Genomic DNA, 22,677 nt, shown 5'->3' on the forward strand with positions numbered 1-22,677 from the left:
CCACAACTGCTGAAGCCCGTGCACCTAGAGCCCGTGCTCCATAACAAGAGAAGCCAATGCAATGAGAGGCCCCCGCACCTCAACAAAGAGTAGGCCCCGCTCGCCGCAACTAGAGGAGGCCCGCGCACAGCAACGAAGACCCAGTGCAGCCATAAATAAATAAATAAATAAATAAATTTGTTAAAAATAAAAAAAAAAACCAGCTGCACACCAGCACATAGGTACCTGTGTCATAGCATTTACTGTGGGTGGACTTAGGTGAAATGGGGAAAGGTTGATGTGTTTTTCTTTTAAATTTTATTGGAGTATAGTTGATTTACAACATTGTGTTAGTTTCAGGTGTACAGCAAAGTGATTCAGTTATACATATACGTATATTCATTCTTTTTCAGATTCATTTCCCATATAGGTTATTACAGAATATTGAGTAGAGTTCCCTGTGCAGTACAGTAGGTCCTTGTTGGTTATCTATTTTACACATATATTAGTGTGTGTATGTTAATCCTAAGCTCCTAATTTATAAGGTTGATGTGTTTTTGATAGTTTTGTCAGTTGACCACGTGTGAATATTTACAAGAAACAAATTGGGAAACCATTCTTGTTGAGCATAAAATTCTTCCTTGAATTAGCCTCAGTAGGCAATAGTTCTGCATGCATTTTATCATTGAAATCAAGAAATATGGGGCTTCCCTGGTGGCGCAGTGGTTAAGAATCTGCCTGCCAATGCAGGGGACACAGGTTCGATCCCTGGCCCGGGAAGATCCCACATGCCGCGGAGCAACAAAGCCTGTGCGCCACAGCTACAGAGCCCACACACCACAACTACTGAAGCCCACGCGCCTAGAGCCCGTGTTCCGCAACAAGAGAAGCCACTGCAGTGAGAAGCCCGTGCACTGCAATGAAGAGTAGCCCCTGCTCGCCGCAACTAGAGAAAGCCCATGCACAGCAACAGAGACCCAACAGAGCCAAAAATAAAAATTAAAAGTAAATTTATTAAAAAAAAAAAGAACAAATAAGCGATGAAATTTTTTTTAAATCGAATTTTGCATTTTTTCTCTTGCAGTCTCCAGCCTGTTTTCACCATGCCTAAAACTAGCCCCTTCAGTCCATGTAGTGCTTCATTCTGGTGGCAGATACAACTCTTAGGTGAACTTTGGGAGGGAGTGAGAGGAGTCCAAAAGGGTTGGCTCTGGGAGTTCCCTGGTGGCCTATTGGTTAGGATTCTGGGCTTTCACTGCTGTGGCCCGGGTTCAGCCCCTGGTTGGGGAACTGAAATCCCGCAAGCCGTGCAGCACGGCCAAAAAAAAAAGGGTTGGCTCTGTTTAGGAATTGCTGTGAGAGTGTTATTCTGTTATTCAGGCAGTCAACACGGCATCTTTTGTGAGGAGCTTTGCTTTTTGACTCGTGCTGATGGACAGTGTGTTGTTCACTGCTAATGGATAGATTTCTCTGCCTCTTATCAGTTTTTGTCTGCTATGGGGTAGAGGGGATGCTAAATTACACACCTAAAAATGATTGCTGTCGCGTGGCGTCTAGCAAAGGGATGTGTGGTCTGTTACTACTGGAGGGGTTTTATTCTGGGAAGGATCCAGAGGAATTGGTGCAGGAAGAACATCCACTGGCCTCGGAGGAGTCTTGCTGCATCTGCAGTTGGCTTGCTACTCTGGCCAGGTTAGGTCACCACATTTCTTTCTTCATAAAATGAGATGGTTGTACTTTATAATGTATGTCTATGAGAATACATGATACCAAGTAAAGACGTCACATAATTGGCTTCCAAGTACAGGCATACCTCGGAGATATTTTGGATTTGGTTCCAGACCATCGTAATAAAGCGAGTCACACAAATTTTTTGGTTTCCCAGTGCTTATAAAAGTTACATTTATACTGTACCTGTCTATTAAATGCGCAGTAGTATTATGCCTAAAAAAAACAATGCTTGTACCTTAATTAAAAAATACTTTATTGCTAACAGATGTTAACCATCATCTGAGTCTTCAGTGAGTTGTAATCTTTTTGCAGTACTGACATCAGTGATCACAGATCACCATAGGAAACATAATAATAATGAAAAAGTTTAGAATATTTCAAGAATTATGAAAATGTGACACAGACAAGAAGTGATCAGATGCTGTTGGAAAATGGCGGTGATACACTTGCTCCAGGCAGGGTTTCCCACAAGCCTTCCGTTTATAAAAGCCCACAATATCTGTGAAGTGCAATAAAGCGAGTTGTGCCTGTAGTTCTGCCTCAGGCAATTTGCTGGTCAAGCAGCAGGAGGAAATAAGCCAAATGGAAGAGAGAGCGAGCGAGAGGTAATAAATTTGTTAGTCAAAACCAAGGATAAGAAAATAGGGCCTGTGACTAAGTAGGTCATCAGCAGAACATTTATTAAGGATTTTTGTTTTTTGAGGGGGTGAACTCACAAAACGCCTCAGCGAGTTTGGAAAGCTGTGATGCAGATGAAAGGTCAGGGTACCTGAGGGAAGGAGGCCGGGGACCCAGGTGTGTAGGTGGAGGGGGGCCGGCTACCCTGGGTTGGGGAGGTGAGGCCAGAGCTTGCCAGAAATCCTGGGCGTGCCCGCTCGGGAGAGAACTGGGAGGAGAAATCTCCATTTCCCAGTGTGAATCTTGGTGTTGTACGTGTAGTGAAGTTGAGCTCTGGGTGTTTCCACGTTCTGGGTTCTTCCATTACTTTCTGTTAGTTTTTGACCCTGGCCAGTACAGCATTACTTTCTGTTAGGTTTTGACCGTGGCCAGTACAGGGTTTAGGATGCTGTTGCTTGTCATGAACACAGAGAAGATGAGATCTAAGTGAATGTAGGCGAGGTCATAGCTGGATCAGCATGGGCTCGGGAGAGCGGGCTATGTGTTCTGGAAGAAATATAGAAAGAAGCGAAGCAGGCCATGGAGGCTTCACGCTGGCTTCACTGAACCGGCTCATTTCATCTCGGGGAGTCTGAACACAGGCTCCGCTTGTGTCCGAGGCCTGGTGCCTTACAAATGTCTGCTGTTGTTTGAAGGGGATGGAGAAACAGTATGGAACAACTTTCTACATTCATCCCGTGGCCACATTCGTTATCCACGTGTGAAGGACAGCAGAGCAGTGTAGCCAGTGAACTGAGCTGCTGGGTCAGTGTGAACTGTTTTCATTCCAGGTTCTTGTGAACTGGATTAGGTTTTGGGGTACAGAGGCCAAGGTCGTTTCCAGAAGGTTTGTTCTCATGAGAGTGGTTGTGTTATCAATGTTAGAGAAGCGTGAAAGACGCCTTACAGATTCCTGTTTCTGGAACGTGCTCTGTAGAACTTTAACAGATAGGGAGTGTTTAAATGATTTAACAGGTTCGCAAATGTTAGAACTCCCTGGGGTGCAGTGTGTGTCTAGGCGACCTCTCCGGTCTGCGCAGTTTCACGCTTGCATGTGTAATCAGAGCAGTGATTAGGTGAACACACCTGAACATACATATGTGGTTTAGTTGGAAGTCAGAACAGAAGAGCTGCTTGAAGGCCACATATTGGTGAGTGCAGAGCATTTTCTAGAATGAGTTCCAGTACTCTTAAATAAAATTTCAGCAATGCTCTTTGGGAGCAAACAGCTCCTACCCTCGTATCCTGTTCCACATTAATATTTGCACAGTACCTGAATTTTATCACACTAGCCCTGGGAAACCCCGCCTCGCGAAGATATGGTGTCATCGAAAGGAGTGTGGTGTGAGCTGACGTGGGGACTGAACTCCCTTGAGCGCCAGTTGTGTGGCGTCCTGTGGACGGCCAGGACCTCTGTGGTGCCCTCCAAAATGTCACATACCCTGCCCTGCCCGGTTTCCTGTGTGCACTGTCGCTTGCTCTCCCCTCCCTCATCGTCCAGAGTGTTCCATCCCCAACTTCTGCTGCACACAGTTTATTAGGAAGTGGGTCTGCTGGTGGGGAAAGGGGCCCCTGGGTGCAGAGGAGGTGTCATGGGGTCTACCCTTGTGCTTTCCGCCGGGCCAGCCTGTCTCAGTCAGTGTTGAGAAGTGCCTCGTGCCCTCTGGGGTCTGTGTGCTCTCTGGGGCTGGTTTCTCATCGTCAGCTGCTTCTCGCCAAGTTAGGATTCCTGTCTCTTCAGTTTGTCACTGCTGGACTATTTGCTTTCCATCTTCTCGGTTTTGTTGTTGTCTCTCATCTACAGTTGTTCTCTCTTATTGTCCTTTTCGGGTTGGTACATGTTTTAGACCTTTCCTGTCTTTTGATGGGAGTGAAGGTCACACATGTTTGACCTGCCCTGTTTAATTAGACCAGGGAGAATTTATTTGATCTTTGTGAACTTGGTTTATTGATCTATAAAACACGTTGTTCTCTCTTATTGTCCTTTTCGGGTTGGTACATGTTTTAGACCTTTCCTGTCTTTTGATGGGAGTGAAGGTCACACATGTTTGACCTGCCCTGTTTAATTAGACCAGGGAGAATTTATTTGATCTTTGTGAACTTGGTTTATTGATCTATAAAACACGTTGTTCTCTCTTATTGTCCTTTTCGGGTTGGTACATGTTTTAGACCTTTCCTGTCTTTTGATGGGAGTGAAGGTCACACATGTTTGACCTGCCCTGTTTAATTAGACCGGGGGAAGTTATTTGATCTTTATGAACTTGGTTTATTGATCTATAAAACATGGGTGGTAGTGTCCAACTTGCGGGTGACTTCAAGGTGCTCTCTGCCAGGTACCTAGTAGGCATTCAGTGAACAGTGGTGGCTGATGTTACTGTGGTCATAGCATTTGTTATTTGGGCAAACAAGAGAATGGCAGTAGGTAGGGAGGGAAGTGGACATGTTTCTTGTGTGGGTGAATGAAGTGGCTAAGACAGAAGAAGAAAGATTTTGAAAATGGGGAAAAGAGTTAGCTTGGTGTTAGATATGTTGAATTTGAACTGCCATCAGGGTACCAGATGAATATATTATGAAGGGGGTTGGAATTCTTATCTGGTGCCTGAGGGGTGGGAGGGTAGAGGTGGGCTTTAGTTTAGGAATCACTGGGTTTTATATCCCAGGAAGACATGGTTTGGGAAGGGGTAAGGTCATCAGCCTTGCGATACATCTCCTTAAGAGCCCGTTAGAAAAGGGAGCCATCTAGGTTGCAGAAAGCCAACGGGGTGAGGGGAAGAGAAAGCAGAAACTATTATCAGAGTAGTTTTATGAACAATGCAGTGGGAAGCATTTTCAAGGTCATTGCCAGGCTGTTTAGCCCTAATAGAGGCAGTAACGGTGGCTGAGTCCTGGCTGAGACTTGAAGGTCCCGCTGAGGCCTCCAGCTGTGGGTGTGATACCTCCAAGACCCTTTCCTGGTTGGGCCTCCATTACCTTATTTGTTTAAAAAAAAATGCCTTGGGTACCCTTCTGAGATTCTATATCATGTACATTCAGATAAATCTCTACATCTCAGAATTCACGGCCTACCAGGTGGGCCTCTGGTGAGGACGTTGGTCAACCATGAGGGTGTGTCTGTAGAAGTGTACACAGGGAAGTCCTAAGAGAGGCACTTTCTTCTTCATTTAGGGCTGCATGTGCCTTAGGGCATTTAGATGAGGACGGAGGAGAAGCCAGTGGACGGGCCATTAGCAGGTCTCTGGTGACTTTTGCTGACATTCAGGGGGATAGAGGGGTTGAGAACCTGCGTTTAGTGAGAGGGTGGAGGGCCGATCAGGCGCAGAGCGGAAACGGGTAGTGCTGGCAGAGTACGTGGGGGATGGGAAAGCTTTTTGTAAGCAAGGTCACCTTCAGTACCTTGGTGGGGACAGACTGGAGCATCACTGATGGAGGAGTGGGATGAAGTGAACTTTCTGGAAAGCTGCCTGCGGCGCTCTTACGTTGCTTCTCATTTTGACTTGGTGACAACTTCCTTGCAGAATGGGAGCCTCTAATCTAGTTGAGTCCTGTATGCCAGACATATAGCTGTTCTCTTGAAATAGACCTTCTTGGGAAATTCCACTCCTCTTATTTAATTTCTCGAACAGCCAAAGAGTTCTACCTGCTGTGGCCCTCGTGGGCACTGTTGCTATACTAACTCTTCCCTGAGCTTATATGGAAGTTCTCCAGCCCTTAACCTTTTCTGCTCCAAGTTAAAGATACCAGTTTTCTTATCTAACTTGAAGAGACAAGTCAGAACCAAGGTTCCCTTGAGTTACAGCAGATCATTTAGGAATCACATTTAGTTTGTGTTTTGCTGCTTTAATGTATTTTTCTAACATGCATATTAAAATTCATTTCTTTCCGGACTTCCCTGGCTGTCCAGTGGTTAAGACTCCGTGTTTCCAATGTAGGGGGCAAGGGTTCGATCCCTGATCAGGGAACTAAGATCCCACATGCTGCGCGGCAGGGCAAAAAAAAAAAAAAAAAAATTCATTTCTTTCATAATGCAGTCTTCTTCCTGAAGTACCTAGCTGTACTTCCCAGTATAGTTTTCCTATTTTGTGACCTTTATCCATTTCTTTGCATTTTAATTCTGTCCCCCAAAGTGCAGCCTTTAACTATCCCCACTCTTTTCTGTCCAGCATTTCAAGTGCATTTCAAGAGCTGCTTGAAGGCCACATATTGGTGAGTGCAGAGCATTTTCTAGAATGAGTTCCAGTACTCTTAAATAAAATTTCAGCAATGCTCTTTGGGAGCAAACAGCTCCTACCCTCGTATCCTGTTCCACATTAATATTTGCACAGTACCTGAATTTTATCACACTAGCCCTGGGAAACCCCGCCTTGCGAAGATATGGTGTCATCGAAAGGAATGTGGTGTGAGCTAACGTGGGGACTGAACAGGTGTCTTTTAGGTGTCTTATTATAGGTAGATTTATGCTTGTTCCTTTTAAGGACTTCATTAAATAAAACAAAGAACAAAATGTGATCCTCACTTATAGGATTAGCAGTTTCCTGTGAATAAGTCTCTTCATTGAACTGTCACAGTTCATGGTCAAAGTGTAATATTAGGAAAGTCTTATGGGTGAGGGAAATAGTAACGCCAAGTAAAGATGAAAGTCTTGAGGGTGTTAGGAACTACACAGATTGATCACATGAAATATACAAATATTGCAGACATGTATTGATCATTTCTTGAGGTCCACAATCCTTTTAAGAATCTGATGAAACCTTTTCATACTCTTTCCAGAGAAAGGCTCAAACACATGCTTCCATCCATACCCTCATCCTTATTTCACATGTGATTCTAGGAGGTGCATTTTCCCCCTGCAGCTCCTTCATGGACTCCCAGTTAAGCACACTCGATACCTGTACTGTGTATTGCAATACTCACGTAGCTATTTAAGTTTAAGCGAATTGAAATGAAATAAAATTAACAATTCACTTCTTCAGCTGGACCAGCCGCATTTCAAGTGCTCAGTAGCCACATGTGGTTAGTGTACTGTACTGAGCATAAGAACATTTCCATCATCACAGAAAGTTCTGTTGGATCACGCTGCTCTATACTTTCAGGATGACTTAAGAAAATTGAATTCCTTGACCAAATCTGTTTTTTCTCCTCTCTTCTCCCTTCCCACTCTCTCCACCACTGTTAATGGTTAGCATACCTAACTACAGAGGTGCCTTGTTTTAACCAAAATTGAAAGTATATATTTCTTTAAAGTTTAATTAGATAGCTCATCTTCATAAAAGAGTACTTACTGAAACGAGTTCTTTTAGTAGAGTGAGCTTCTCTGACATCGTGGTAGCGTGGTCTGATTTACACAGCGTTCTCCTTGTCTAGCCGTCTCTGAGGTAATGCTCAGTGGTCACCTAGATAATTTATTTCATCTGACAAGTTGTGCCTCCAGTTTGGTCTGTTCTTCTGGTATTTTGCTTAATTCTTCTGTTTTGCTTGACTTCTTGCTGTAAGAGATCACGCCCATTATTACACTTAATGACTTCCTTGACTTGCCTCTCGTTCATCTGTTTCAGCAAAGACGACTAGGAAGACTGGAAATAAAGAGTGGAGCTAATAGGCTGTTAAGCGAGACACACCTGTATTAAGATATAAGGAAACAAATACACCTCAGGCGAAAATAGAAATAGTGTAGGGATTATCCATGCTTTTGTTGCCTTGGTTAGTTTCTTCAAGCCTCGGTTTCTCAAGCTATGAAATGAAGTGGCATGCCTCTTACTAGGGCGTTCAGAGTGAGTGCAAAAGGAATGTGTGATTTTGGAAAAAAAAAAATTGTTCCTAAATTTAAACCAGGAGTGATAAATTCAGTTTAAGTTTTTGGAAGTGAGAGTTAGTCACGGGGTTTCAGATTTGAAAATCTGAAATTTTGAGGAAGCAGTTTATAAAGCCAGTGTACTCTCCCTTTGGTAACTTGTTAGAGGAATGTCGTTTTTCAGCGTTTCCTGTTGCATTCAGTACTTATTTTAAAGTGGTTTCCTCATGTGACTTTCAAGTAAGAATCAAGTTTTTTGTCCTCTCCCACACATTTTTTTTTTCCCCCACACATTTTAATAGACCTCAGAAGTAGAATGGGGGAAGGAACTAATTGAATAGAGAAACAAAGAACTGTAAGTACGGTAAGTACAAATAGAAAAATAAGAATAGAATAACAAGAATGAAGGAGGAAGTAGTTCACTCTTTGTTCTCAGTTTAGCATTCATTTGGTACCTCATCGAATGGAAAGCTTTGTACTAGATGCTGCAGAACCAAAAAAGGACAAATGAATGGATGGCGTTAGGTGTTGTGTGTCCCTCCCAGGGAATTGACGCTGTAATTAGGAAACACACATACACAACTGACAGATGGTTAAAGCATAAGTGAAGGAGAGCTGTAATAGAGGTGGGATGGTTATGAGAATGAGGAGAAAGGTTAGGTTTCAGGGGGCGGGGGGTGTGGGTGACAAAAGTGGGCCTTTGGATGACTCAGATTTTCCTAGCTGTCGATGTTGGGGGGGGGCCTGCTAGTCCCAGATAAGGGCCTGAGCAAAGGCTGGACAGTAAATGCCTGTGATAAGTTTGGGGATGGTGACTTGTAGGGATATAATTGGGACAGGCAGGTACGTGAGGTTGGATAGCTCTTGGAATGCCATGCCCAAAATCCTATATAATAAAAGTAATAAAGAAATAAATGGGTTTCGTTATCTGTAAGAATGGAGGCAGTTAGATCCATAACCAATAAAAAGTGTCTACGTTTAATCCGTACAAACATTTCTATTTGAGATATATATTCTCCATGCTTGGATCTGACTCCCCCTTGGTTTACTGTAATATAATAATTGGCTTTGGAAGCCAGCACGGGGGCGGAGAAGGCCAGGGAAAAGGCTACTACTGATACACTATCCATAAACAATTGATAGTGCAAGATAAAAGTACACAATAGAAAAGCTGGAAAAATAGTGTTATGAAAAGGAAAGGGTTGGCATACAATGTGCTCTTTTTATCTTTAGTTTTGAGGTATTTGCTGAAAGCATAGTTCATTTTCTTTCCTGCCAGTAACCTACTTAACCAACTTCCTGTTCAGATTAGTGTGTGCCATGTATGACACGCATTGGTGCCTGCACATGGTATTGTAATCCTAATAGAGTATCTGTGTGTGTGTAACTGGCTTATTGAAAAGGATTCTGCTGAAGGGACAAGGAGATCATCTGTGGCACGTGTAAATCTAATGTTAGGGTCTTACTGCTAATTCTCAGGCTGATATAATTCCCATACTGTAAAATTCACCTTTTTAATGTGTGCAATTCAGTTGTTTTTAGTATATACACTAAATTGTGCAGCCGTCACCACTATCTAATTCCAGAGTATTTTTGTCGTACCCACCCCCCCCCCGCAAAAAAAAGAAAGAAAGAAACCCCATACCCATTAGCAGTTACTCCCGATTCCCTGGAACCACAAATCTACTTTCTGTCTCTATGGATTTGCCTATTCTGAACATTTCATATAAATGGGATAATATAATATATGGCCTTTTGTGTGTGGCTTCTTTAAAATACAATGTTTCTGAGGTTCATCCACGTTGTTGCGTGCATCAGTACTTCATTCCTTTCTATGGCTGATTAATCTTCCATTGTATGGATAGGCTACATTTTATTATCTATTCATCAGCTGATGGACATTGGGTTGTTTCCATTTTTTGGCTATTGTAAATAATGCTACTTAGAATATTCATGTACAAGTTTTTGTGTGGATGTGTTTTCATTTCTCTTAAGTATATGCCTAGGAGAGGAATTGGTGGGTCATATGGTAACTCTGTGTTTACACCTTTTTGGGGAACCGCAGATTGTTTTCCATTATCGTTGCACCATTTTACCTTCCTGCCAGCAGTGTATGAGACTTCTAGTTTTCCCACATCCTCAGCAACACTTGTTATTGTCTGCCTTTTTGATTTTAGTCACCCTAGTGGGTGTGAAGTGGTGTCTCATTATAGTTTTGATTTGCATTTCACTACTGGCTAATGATGTTGACCATTTTTGCCCATTTTTAAGTTGTTTTTTGAAAAATTATTATTGATTAATTTTAAGAGTTCTGGATACAGGTTCTTTATCAGATATATGATTTGCAAATATTTTCTCCCGTCCTGTGGGTTGTCTTTTCAGTTTCTTGACAGTGTCCTTTGAAGCACAAAAGTTTTAAATTTTGATGAAGTTCAGTTTACCTATTTTTTCTTCTGTTGCTTGTGTTTTTGGCTTCATATTGAGTTCTTTTTAATATCTGAGTTACAGAAAAATTTAAGAAGCAGTTGTCTTTAAGGTCTGGTGGATAGCAGTATTTGATGAAACTTTAAAAGAAAATCATTTCTATTTCATTTCAATTACGGCATTCAGTCAAGCTAGGCTTTAAGTGAAATGAAGCTTTAAAAAATACTTTTGAGTCTGCCAACCCCTGCCCAAATTGCAGATTCAAGAGCAAAATAAATTATTGTGGTTGCTTTAAAAAATACACATTTGACATTAAAAAAAGGAGTATGAATTTGCAACCAAATCAAGACTTTGAAGACTGAACTCAGTATTGATTATTCGAGGTTTTCTTGCAGACTTTCATGTTAACCTGTGAGCTTTTACATGGTGTCATCACGGCGTGCACGTTCTTCAAGTTTATCACTTAACAATATTTCTACAGACCCGTGTCTCCATGTCTTCTCAAGGGCGGCAGACGATCCCCAGTTATGCATTTAGGTCATTTCCATTTGCCCCACTGGGAAAGTCCTTCCTTCCTTCCTTCCTTCCTTTCCCTCCCTTCCTTTCTTTCAAGATGATTTTAGAATGGTACGGGGATGTATTTTTTGGTAGAGTCTAGAAAATTGACAACTCAGGGAAAAGTCTGGGCATTTTTGTCACGGTATAATACATTTCCATTAACTGAATCTTTTTAGAGAGCTTGTTTCATTATAAAAATGAAATTGCCTTGGGACTTCCCTGGTGGCGCAGTGGATAGGACTCCGTGCTCCCAATGCAGGGGGCCCAGGTTCGATTCCTGGTCAGGGAACTAGATCCCACATGCATGCCACAACTAAGGAGCCCGTGTGCCGCAACCAAGACCCCACGCATCCAAATAAATAAATATTTTAAAAAATGAAATTGCCGTGATAGGCATGCTGATTTCAGTATTGTCTCTGCACATAGAGGTACGTGCAGGGTGTGCTAGGAGCGCAGGGGAAGGGCTTCACGGGGAGACGAGGTCTAGCTGCATCTCCAAGGGTGAGCAGGAGTTCGCTGCCCGCCAGAGAGCAGGAGGAGGGGTTTGTAGTGAATATCTTACTGCAGTCTCAAGTACGAGGCCCAACCACTGCAGTTTTCAGCCCCAAAGCTCGCTGATACCATTGGTACTGACAGTTGAGAGGGATGGTAAGGGACCCATCGCAGCTCTGCCCGAGGCCTCCCTCACGCCCTTGCCGCAGTCTGCTCTTGATCGCAGCCAGCTGCCTTTCTGGACTCTGCATCTGTTCAGGTTGCGGGCTGCAGAAGCTATTTCAGGGCTCCGCTCGCTCCGAGGGTGTCAGCAGGAGTCCTTCCGTGGCTGCTGAGGCCCTGCCCTCCAGTCCCGTCGACACAGCTCGCTCCGCTCTCCCCGGCTCCGGGTGCCCGGCCCACCCTGGCCTCTCCCAGGACGTGCCCGGTGCCTTGGCCGGGCCTTCGCACCACTGGTCCCGCCTCCTGGCTCTGGCCCCCTCCCCCTTCCACAGGTTCCTCCTCCTGCTGCTGAGCTTTGCCGGTGGTCAGACCAAATCCCCCAGCAGTGGGCTCAGCCTTTGGGGAGGCTGGCTCTAAGGACAGCGTGCGCCTGAAATGGTCATGGAGACACTGCTTTAGAACAGCCCACGCTGGAGACTGGTGCATAGTCTCGCGCTAACACAGGGGAACACTGCCGATGGTCCTCTGGCCTTGGAAGTTACCGCTTCTTTCTTTAACTGAGCGGCAGGTGAAGTAGCTCTCTCTGTTACAGGATCGTGTTGGATGAAAATGTAATTCCCTTGATGGCTGGAATCACGCAGCTCCGTGAGATGCTCACACCTGGGGCCTGGTCTGACCTAGGGAGCTGCAGGGGCAGAATCCCTGCACTGTTTAAGCTGTTCTTTGGGTTTTGGTTGGGTGTTGTACTCTATAGCATGTACCTCTCATTTGTGAGACTTGTATCAGTTATAACGCAAGTGGGTTTGTGCCCGGGTTGTCAGCTCCCCCAACTACGAGCCCCACCTGCCAGGGCCTGGGTGTGGCCTGCATCCTGAGTGCCTGGCCCGGGGAGGCACCCACTGAGGACTCCTGCAGAACTGCTTTCCTACCCGCTCCACGCGCTCGGCTTCTGGGAGGCGCCGCAGGGTTCTGATTGGAGTTGCATTTAAAACATGTTCAAACTGTGGAAACTCTAATAGAACTTAGGTAGACTCAGATGTGCTTTATCTATGTGTCAGTGGATTGAATACTAGTAGTTCTGTCAGGTTCACTTGTTTTTGTGCAGATCTTGAAATAAAGCAAGCAGGTGGAAGACTCTTCCCATTGCTACCCCTTCTTTTCATTATACCTAAGACAGCAACAGGAGAGCCCTCTGAAATAAATGCAAAGGCAGCTGAGACTGCTGCGCCTGTGGGTTAACTACTGGGCTTTGGAGTCGGTCGCATTCCAATCTCACTCCCCCCCTTGACTAGCTGTGTGACCTCGAGCAAGGACCGTAACGTCTCTGAGTCAGAGTCTTCATCCACAGGGTAGGGATAATGAGAGGCTTGTGAGGAGTGAACACAGTGAAGCAGAGTCAGTGGCTTGCAGGGCTCAGTCAGTGTTAGCGTGGTGGTGGTGGTGATTTTATCCTTAACCCCCAAATATCAAGATTCTGAAGGGTATCATTTTTTTCATTGAATTTATAAGTTGAGGGCTGCTTTACGTAAGTCCCACAAAAATGCCCTTTGCGTTTAAAAAAGGGAGGAACAGGGGTTTGGAACTGTTGGTTTAGACCGGAAGAGGCGCTAGTACTTCAGCACAGCTCCGCCTGGTCGGCACAGGAGGCCTTCACCCGGAATTTGGTCTGTAGGACTAGGATCCGTTGGCTTCCTAATATCTGCCTGCGTTGCCCTCTCGTTTGTTCTGCCCAGGACTCTTCTGAAATTTGACTGAAGAAATGGCCATAAAAGAAATTACCTCGTTTCTATAAAACTCCCAGTAAAGACTTCTTCATGTGTCCATTCCACAGAAACTCCCTGCACTCCTCTAACGAGCCTGGCACAGTGGTGAACCGCTTTCCCTGTTGTCCGTGTCCAAGTGGATCTTCCAGACAGCCCTAGAGGTAGGTACTGCTGTCACCAGAGTCGCCAGAGCTGCAGGATGTCAAATAGCCTGCCCACGAGTCTGTGCTCTTGGCCTCTGGCACAGGGAACCAGTCCTCCTTTCTGACAGTGGGCCTCCATTCGCTCACAAAATTTCCTGTCTGCCTTGGCTGCCCAGAAAGAAGCTTCACGAAATTCTGCACTGCCTTAGTCTTTGCCTGACTTTTCCTGTGTCACATTGGCTGCCTCTCCCTTGAGTGGTCCTTCTTTTTTCCTTGTTTGTGTTAGCTTTATTCTGTGGAATATGATTATTCTAAAACACTCAAAATTTGGGCAGATTTTGAGTAATTTATATTTTACATTTCATCTTAACCAAATTTTACAGCTGTCTAAATGGGATACTTAGAAAGGTAGGATGGGTGGGGGCAGGTGAAAAACTTGTTGGAAAAAAACAATGGTTAAAGTGTAGTATTTGATTCTAGGGCTATTTTTAGGCTGAGAAGGGTCATGGGCAGCTTTCAGGTGCAGTTTTCCTTTTAAATTAAGAATCTAGCTACTAATGGAAGTCAGACGTTTCTTTTGCATTTTAATTCTTGTGTTTACTCTTAAAGTTATGAAAGCAGATTGAATCTACATTGCTAAGGTGTGCTTTCTGATTTTTTCTTTGCAGATGATGATGTTTGAACTGAGCAATTAAGGTAAGATTATGGCTTATGTCACATGCTTTTCTTATTCAGCTTTCTTACAGGGTTTAGCTGATTGCTAAAGTCATGTTTTAGCTTGGGTGAAGATTATTGCCTTTGGGCAGTCCTTCTAAACTGGAGTATAAAAGGCCTTCATTTTAAGGTAAGTTTTGAAAAGAGCGTATCAGGATACGTTTATTCATTCAGCTTATACTAAAGAAGTTTCAAAGCATTTTACTGTTTTCAGAGAAGAAAAAGGGGGCATTTTGAATGTTCATAAACTCATTATGTTACGTTAATGTAGAGATTGCATGAAGCTAGCTTTTGTTAGATGTCAGTGGGAAATAAGGTAGTCTGTATAATTATCTGTATCACCATGCGTGTTTATGTTCAATGCTACCGTTAGACTCGGAGAGCTGTTTGTGCCTGTGTTAGTTGTTTGAGCAAAGGCCAGCGTACCCCCAAATAGGATACCTGGGAGACCCCAAATTATACATGAGAAATGTAAAAAATTGTACCCTATTTCCTGGTGTGTGGGGCTAGCGTATCCCAAATTTGTTTGATCAGAATAAGGGCACAAACTAGGAAATCCCACATTATTATGAAAAAAGAAAAGAACTATGAAAGTGTCCTGATAGAGTTACGAATTACAAATCTCAAGGAATTTCTAAGACTTAATTTGGTAGATGTATGTAACCACGCATCTGGGTGGAGGTTGTCAGATTGCACAGTCTGGTTTATAATTTGATGTACAGATCCTAACAAGTTGATGCTGTACAATGAAACTTTGTGTCCAGTGAGGCAGTTAGAGACTTACTAAAATCCTGAGATAAATGATAGACTGGAATTCAGCACATCTGTTACACCCTTGTAACACAACGTGAAACATCTGTGTTTATGTAGCTTCAAAATCACGAGAAAGGAACAATCGTGGGATGGGGGGCTGCTGGGGGAGGTTCCCAGTGTAGGGTATGACGGTGCTGAGCGGTTCTGAGGGCCCAGCGGTTAGTTCGTGAAGTGGGGTTGGGTTCGCCAGCAGAGGGAGCAGCACGTGCCAGGACGAAGGCAAGGGCGAGTGTGAGGGTCGAGCGTGTGGATCGGAATTTCACTTCCCTCTGGCAGTGCGTTTCTGAATGGCTGATGCCAAGAATGGGCAGCAGGGCCAGGTGTCTTGCCTTAGAAGTGGGACTTAGAACTGAATCTCTGGAGAAGCACTGAAGAATGTTAAGGAGGGAGCGTTAGATGCTTTCCTTGTGTCAGAATAGTTGGTGTGCTTTTTTGGTTTTGCTACTCTTTTTTCCTAAGTTGAAGTCGTGTAAGCAAGATTCCAAAGAATTAAACAAAGGAACCGATTTAGTGCACTGTTACTATGTCAGGAAATTAAAGGGCTTGAGATAGTTTCAGTTTCCTCTCTAATATTAATTTAGCCTGAGCATTGGGCAGAGCCATCCACTGAAGTCGAAAAGTCTCCAAGTAGTATGCACTTTAATTGCCTCACACTTTCGTTGGCCAATTTAAATTGTATTAATTATAGTAGTAATTACTGCAGTAATTTAAAAGAGCTAATAAGAGTTAGGGACAAGTTGCCACATATTTATAAGAATGGTGTGTAGCATGTAGTAGGAAATGCGGAATTCTTGCACGTTATGGGAAGTGTTCAGTTACATTATACCGGGTCATACTTGCATATAACCAGGCGATTGCCAGGTAATGTTTGTTTACTGCAGTGATTTTGCAAATTCATCCTAGTCAATACAACAATTATTGTTCATGCCTTTATTACCTTCCCATTGAGGGATTCACAATATCTACTTTCATGTTCAGGTTAATTACCATTTTTGCTCTAGGGCTGTGCTGTCCAATACAGCTGTTGGCTCTTTAAATGTGACTCTTCAAATTAGTGAAAATTATATAAAATTTAAAATTCATTTCCTTGCTCCCACTAGCCACTTGCGGGTAGTGGCTGACATATCAGACAGTCCAGATGGAGGACATCTCCATCGTTGCAGAAAATTCTGTTAGTGCTACTCTAAAGGTTGTCTTCTTTTACAAATATCTTAAAAGCCATTTAATATTGAAATATTCACAGTTCAAATGATATAATTTGATTCAAAATAATTGGGCAGAAGGGAGAATGGGACGCTATGGAGGAAACAAGATTTGCTGTAAGTTGATAAATGGTGAGGCTAGGTTTAGGGTCTGTGAGGTGTCATCATATTATTCTCATATTCAGAAATTGTGTATGTTTGAAAATTTTCATAATAAAGAATTAAAACAGAAGCCTTAAATAGGAACAGTGCTCCCACCAGCCTACACAAGGGCGTCTGAATCTCCGTACCTGCCCCACCCCGCCCCCTGCCGGGGGACTGGTGGCGGGGAGGGAGTTAGTCCTGCCCCAGGGCTTCCCCTGAAGGGTACGCATGGTACCACATTTTTGTTTAATGTTCATTTCATTCCCCCTCGAAACACACAAGTAACAGCCCAGGCGCGCATTTGTTCAGAAGAGTTGGGGCTGCCCAAATGAATCTTCTGGGTAGAATGTGCTAGGTTATGATACTATATCAGAAATTCGAGTGGTGCTGACATTAATGTTAGCCAACTCAAAATAGTGTTCCTAATGAAAAGAATAGAGTCCTTTACTCGGTGGTTGGCTTCGGCCTGTTCACAGCCAGATCAGTCAGTTGTGTCTCTGGTTTCCTGCTTACCAGCTCCTATGGTGATGGCGCTGGGAGAGAGAAAGGGGGGGTTGTCTAGAAACCCCCTGGCCTGAGAGGAAAGCCATCAGTGAACACTGTCACCGTGCCACCAGAGAGCTGTTTGCAGTTGCTACAGAAATGTGCCCACTTCGGTCTCCTACCGCATCTCTAACAAATGGTGGCAGGGCTTATTGTGAGCCCAGAGGAACAGTTGAGAGGACAGTCTTTGGGGTCAGACTTGGCCTTGAGTGCTAGCCTCAGTCAGCGGTGACCCGAGGAAGGGGAAGAATGAGCCCTCAGCAGCTGTCAGAGAGAGTGACGGTCGGGTGGTGCCTGGCACGAGGCGGAGGGCTCAGTAGGTGACGTCTCTTGCCGTCCGGTATTCCCTGCGCAGAAAGGAATTGGGGCTCTGTGTTTTATTTCCCTTAGACACTGACATTCATAGAGGCATGAAGAGCCATGTACAGGTCTAAAGGAATGTAATGGTACCCTTTTATTTTACAGGGTTCCGAAATCAGAGATCGTGAGATTAAAAATGGCAGGAAAATCATCGCTTCTTAAAGCAATTCTCCTTGGAGATGGCGGAGTTGGGAAGAGTTCTCTAATGAACAGATACGTGACTAATAAGTTTGATGCCCAGCTCTTCCATACAATAGGTGTGGAATTTTTAGATAAAGATTTGGAGGTGGATGGACATTTTGTTACCATGCAGATTTGGGACACGGCCGGTCAAGAGCGGTTCAGAAGCCTGAGGACGCCATTTTACAGAGGTTCTGACTGTTGCCTGCTTACTTTTAGCGTCGATGATTCTCAAAGCTTCCAGAATTTGAGTAACTGGAAGAAAGAATTCATATATTATGCGGATGTGAAGGAGCCCGAAAGCTTTCCTTTTGTGATTTTGGGTAACAAGGTTGACATCAGCGAGCGGCAGGTGTCTGCAGAAGAAGCTCAAGCCTGGTGCAGGGACAACGGCGACTATCCTTACTTTGAAACAAGTGCAAAAGATGCCACGAATGTGGCAGCGGCCTTTGAGGAAGCAGTTCGAAGAGTGCTTGCTACCGAGGATAGGTCAGATCACTTGATTCAGACAGACACAGTCACTCTGCACCGAAAGCCCAAGCCCAGCTCATCTTGCTGTTGAAGTTCGAGAGGTTGCCCGTGCGATCTAACCAGCTCACACACATGCACAGATAAGCACAGGGTGGAGACGAGAATTCGTGTTTGCAGCGATGGATCACGTACTCGTGAAATTAAACTAACCACATTGCTGCCTTGTTGGTGGGTGGGAGAAGGGACACATCCACTCCCAGGAGAATCTCTTTACTCAGTAATGGCACCTTACCTTTATAAGTTGTAACGGTTGTCTAATAATGTTTAATTTAAATATGTATGTCACACAGCTAATAAATGAGATGACCAAGACTTTATAATTAAAACACTTGAGTATTCTAGAAGTTACTGTTTTTTCCCCGGGAAAATGGAGAACTACTTTTTCTATGTGTATATTTTTATGTAATTAGCACTCTGTTCCTGGTTCAGGGAAAACATGTCCTAAAGCAATAACGTTAGATATTAAAGATTAAAATCCAGTGCATTTGCCGTGTAGTCGTGTGATTTGAGGACGTGTTCATTCGGTTTAGAATTATGTGCGTGTTCGCTTTTTCATTCTACATATCAGAATTGATCTCACTCGTAATCACTTGTCATTTGTGTGCCCCCCTCGCCCCCCCAACACAGAAGCCGGCTTTATCACTCTTGGAGGAGGTACTGCTTCTGGATTGTACTGTGTGTGCGGGTAAATGAAGACATCTTTATTTGGTCATGTATTTATTCAGTGTCTTCTGCGTCACTGAGCTTTGTTTAGTGATTTGGTCTCAAGGAGATTTTTCGTCATTCTGCTGCAATGAGCAGCCTTATTGATGAGCAAGTTGTGGTCTTTCGTGGGTAAAGTTCACGCGCTGCGCCATTCATGCGGATCCCATCCCGCAGAGGCACACCAGTGCCAGGCGCACGCGTTAGTGAGGACAGGACCCTTGGCTGTGGAGCGGTGGGTTATCAAGCCACATGCTTTTGGGGGGTTGTCCTGTGCGGGGGGATACATTTTGGAACAGCTAGGTTGAGAGATTTCTCTCCCTGGCCCTGCTCCTTGGAACCACTTGACACAGAACACCAATACAGTAAGCTCCGCTTTTGAAAATCTAATTTCCTAACACAACAGATTTGGCTCTAAGCAAAACATTTTCACATTTTAAATTTGGGGAAATTAAATCTCTTTGTAGTCTCAGGTTAGAGAGAGCTGTAGTTTTTATTATTTATAATCAATTATGCCCCCGCCCCACCAAACTATAATCCTCCATTCAGAAAACAAAATAGGAATCCACCATTAACAAACGAGTGTATATTATATATTCCCTTTGTTTTTTTCTCTAGGGGACTTGCCTTGTTATTTTAAATCAAGTGTACCCATTGTTTAGTGACTTGCCCTTTTCTCTTAATCTGTCTGGATATATTTCCATTATATAGTAGACCTCCCTCATTTATTTGCTGCATGGATGTCTAACAGTTTATTCAAACCGTTCTCTGCTGATAGCTAGCTAGCAGTAGTAAAGTTTCCCACACCTTGCTCACCAGTGGATATTAGGAGTACGTTTTTTGTTGTTTACCATTTGAATAGGTGATAGAGTCACACGGTTGAGCATTATAAGGCACAAGGGACAAATATCTACCCTTGCCACCGAGTTCCCGCGCATGGAGGCAGCCATGTGTCAAGTTTCTTGGGTATCCGTCTAGATTTTTAGTACGTAAGGAAAGCATATTGTGTTAGTTCGCTAGTGCTGCCATAACATGCAGATCAGGCAGTTTAAACAATGGGGATTTCTTTTCTCACAGTTCTGGAGGCTAGAGGTCCAAGATCAAGGTGTTGATAGGTTTAGTTTTTCCCGAGTCCTCTCTCCATGGCTTGCAGGGGATCTTTCCCCTGCACACAACACTTCCCCACCTCCACACCCCCCTGTCTCTCTGTGTCCAGATTTCCTCCTCTTATAAGAACACCAGTGAGACCGGATTAAGGGACCACCCGAATGGGCTCATTTGAACTCACATTAACTCTTTAAAGGGCCTGCCTCCAAGTATAGTTACGTTCTGAGGGACTGGGGGCTAGGCCTGTTGATGATGAATTTTTTTTTGGGGGGGGGGGACACAATTCAGCCCGTTATACGTCTGTGTGTGTGTGTAGGTATTTACAAAATGTATAATTTTGATACTTGTATAGATTTAACTAATACCTTAGTGGTTTTTCTAAACTTCTAAGCATCTTTTCAATAACCTTTTTTTCAGCTAAATATTCAGGGATTAGATTAGTTGGCATTCCAGAGGTCTAGAGCTGGGCAGCAAAAAAAGGATCAAAGGACCGAATCCTCGTGTGTGTAGACGGGCTGACGGAAGGGAGAGTAATGCAGCTCCACAGCGTGACTTAAAGGGACCCGGTGAACAGAGGCTGACCAAACCCAGCACTGAAATGGGACGAGAGGAGGAGGAACAGGACCTGACTGAATAGCTTCCGCCTTCACAGCAACGACAACTCGCTGACCTGACGGAGGAGCTCTTCAGACAGCAGCAGAAGGTAGCTGAAAATCTGAATCTTTTAAGAAAGTAACACGGGCTTTGCCTGGCAGGTGTTATGACACAAAGATGAGAACTAGGGAGAAAGTGAGAGCTGGGGAGCAAAGCAGGTGACTGCGGTGGCGGTGGTGGTTGCAAGAGGGGCGAAGCAGCTGCGGAGCCCGAGGGAGCAGGCGGGAGGGAAGGACTGGGGAGCGCGCTGTCCCGTTCAGGGCCGGGGCCCCGGTGTTACGGGGCCCAGCGGCCGCCGCTGTGATGACAGGTGCTTTCGTGCTGTCTGCGCCTGTAAAGCCTTGGAGACAGAGTTCAGGGTTAAGAAAAAGGCAAACTACTGAACTTGGGAGGATGGACAGTTGTACACTTGCCATTCGATGTAGCAATTACAATGTGCCACGTGGAAGATGGAAAAGTGCACGTTCCTCAATGAATTACTGCTTTTGTCACCTTTTTCCCCCTTGGGGAAAACTCCCTAGTTGAAGTCAAAACATCCTAGATGGTCCTCATGTTAAAACCTGGCGTTTTACATTTCTATAAAACCTTGTGTAAGCTTTCACTTTAATAGCATGACCCTGTGACTGCAGTTCCATCCACAGTGCCAGCGGGGCTTGTGGGGCAAGGAAGCGTTAGGTGGAAAAGAGGATCTGTGTAGTCAGTGGATTCTGATAAGTTAACACCGTGGACTGTCAACCAGGAAGTGCTGTCGTGACCATAAAATGAAAGGACACGGGTGTAGCAGGGTGGTGGAGAGACCGAAGGTCTCTGCATACGTGGAGAATGTGGGCGCCACCGAAGCGTCCTAGGCAATGAAAGAGGACCGAACCCGATTTGTGCATTCTATTTGGATCACTTCGGGAGTGCTAACGTAGATTACAGGTTTAACGCTGACTTGCGTGTGCTCAGTGGAGCCCGATGCCCTGGGTGCTACTGATGTCCCCCAATTGGTCTTGTGTTCCAGAGCTTTAAGTGACAGTCATCTACTACCAGATCTGAGTTTTGCTGGCTCTTTTGCTGTTTTTTTTTTTTTTTGGTTTCTTTTGCTTTCTTAATGGTCAGCGCCTGGTTTTCCCCTTGTACCGGCCCTGGTTCCATCCTTTCAGCTGTCCTGTCCATGTGCCCACAGGCTTTCCCAGCACGGCCCACCTTTGAGGTGCTACCCACTCGTACGCTCATCGCTGAATCTGCCTTCAGGCTCCTTCAGAGGCAGTCATACGTGAAATCTGACACTTAACTACAGTGATCTACTCCCACAGGGCCTGTGTTATTCGTTCCCATCTCACCGTCACAAGCCTGGTGACAAGGCTGTTTGCAGGGCACCGCTGTTGTGTGGCCGAGCTGGGATCCAAACCATCTCCACCCTACAGCCTCCTGCTGGAGCACCACGCCGCTGCTCCTCACCGGAGCATTGCCACCCTCTGCGCTATACGCTCACTGAGGGCAGAGCAAACTGTATGCAATAAGTACATGTGTGGGTCTCTCCAGTGAGCATGGCGGACATTACGCCTGGATTTCTAGCTGAGTATCTTCTTCTGCTCCCAAAGCTCTGGCACCTAAGTTTGAGGCGATTTGAATCCTGTAAAATGAGTTGCGATATATGTTAACATGCAGACTTTCATTAGGGGAAACAGGCTTAAAATGGTAGTAGTAGTGGTGGGGTGAGCAGCACTTTAAAAATTCAACATTGGGACTCTCCTGGTGGTCCAGTGGTTAGGGCTCGGCACTTTCACTGCCCGGACCCGTGTTTGATCCCCGGTCGGGGAACTAAGATCCCGCAAGCCGCGCAGGGTGGCCAAAAAAAAAAAGAATAAAAAAAATCGATATTAAACTTCCCCAATCTTGGACAAACATCTTTATTTAGGAAATCAAATAAATATGGTAAAAAATTATGCTAGCAACTTGATACAAAGATACAGGACCAAACTTAGAATTAATTGCTCAGGTTATTCAGAATGGAACAAAATTCTTCAAGTGCTCACAATTAGCAC

General features: G+C 44.5%; 1 protein-coding gene across 3 annotated transcripts in view; it reads left to right on the forward strand.

Moving 5' to 3' along the window:
- RAB9A (RAB9A, member RAS oncogene family) overlaps positions 1–18,510 on the forward strand; it is a 53,993-nt gene extending 35,483 nt beyond the window's left edge. For 2 of the 3 annotated variants that reach the window (XM_068533654.1, XM_068533653.1), the window contains 3 exons: positions 13,623–13,715; positions 14,366–14,393; positions 17,579–18,510. In XM_068533654.1, the coding sequence (XP_068389755.1) occupies positions 17,610–18,215 (606 nt within the window). In that variant the 5' untranslated portion in view covers positions 13,623–13,715; positions 14,366–14,393; positions 17,579–17,609 and the 3' untranslated portion in view covers positions 18,216–18,510. The other variant, XM_068533656.1, reaches the window with a different exon arrangement.
- Positions 18,511–22,677: the final 4,167 nt, after the last annotated feature.

The sequence above is a fragment of the Eschrichtius robustus genome, chromosome X, assembly GCF_028021215.1.
Source record: "Eschrichtius robustus isolate mEscRob2 chromosome X, mEscRob2.pri, whole genome shotgun sequence".
Taxonomy (NCBI): Eukaryota; Metazoa; Chordata; class Mammalia; order Artiodactyla; family Eschrichtiidae; genus Eschrichtius; species Eschrichtius robustus.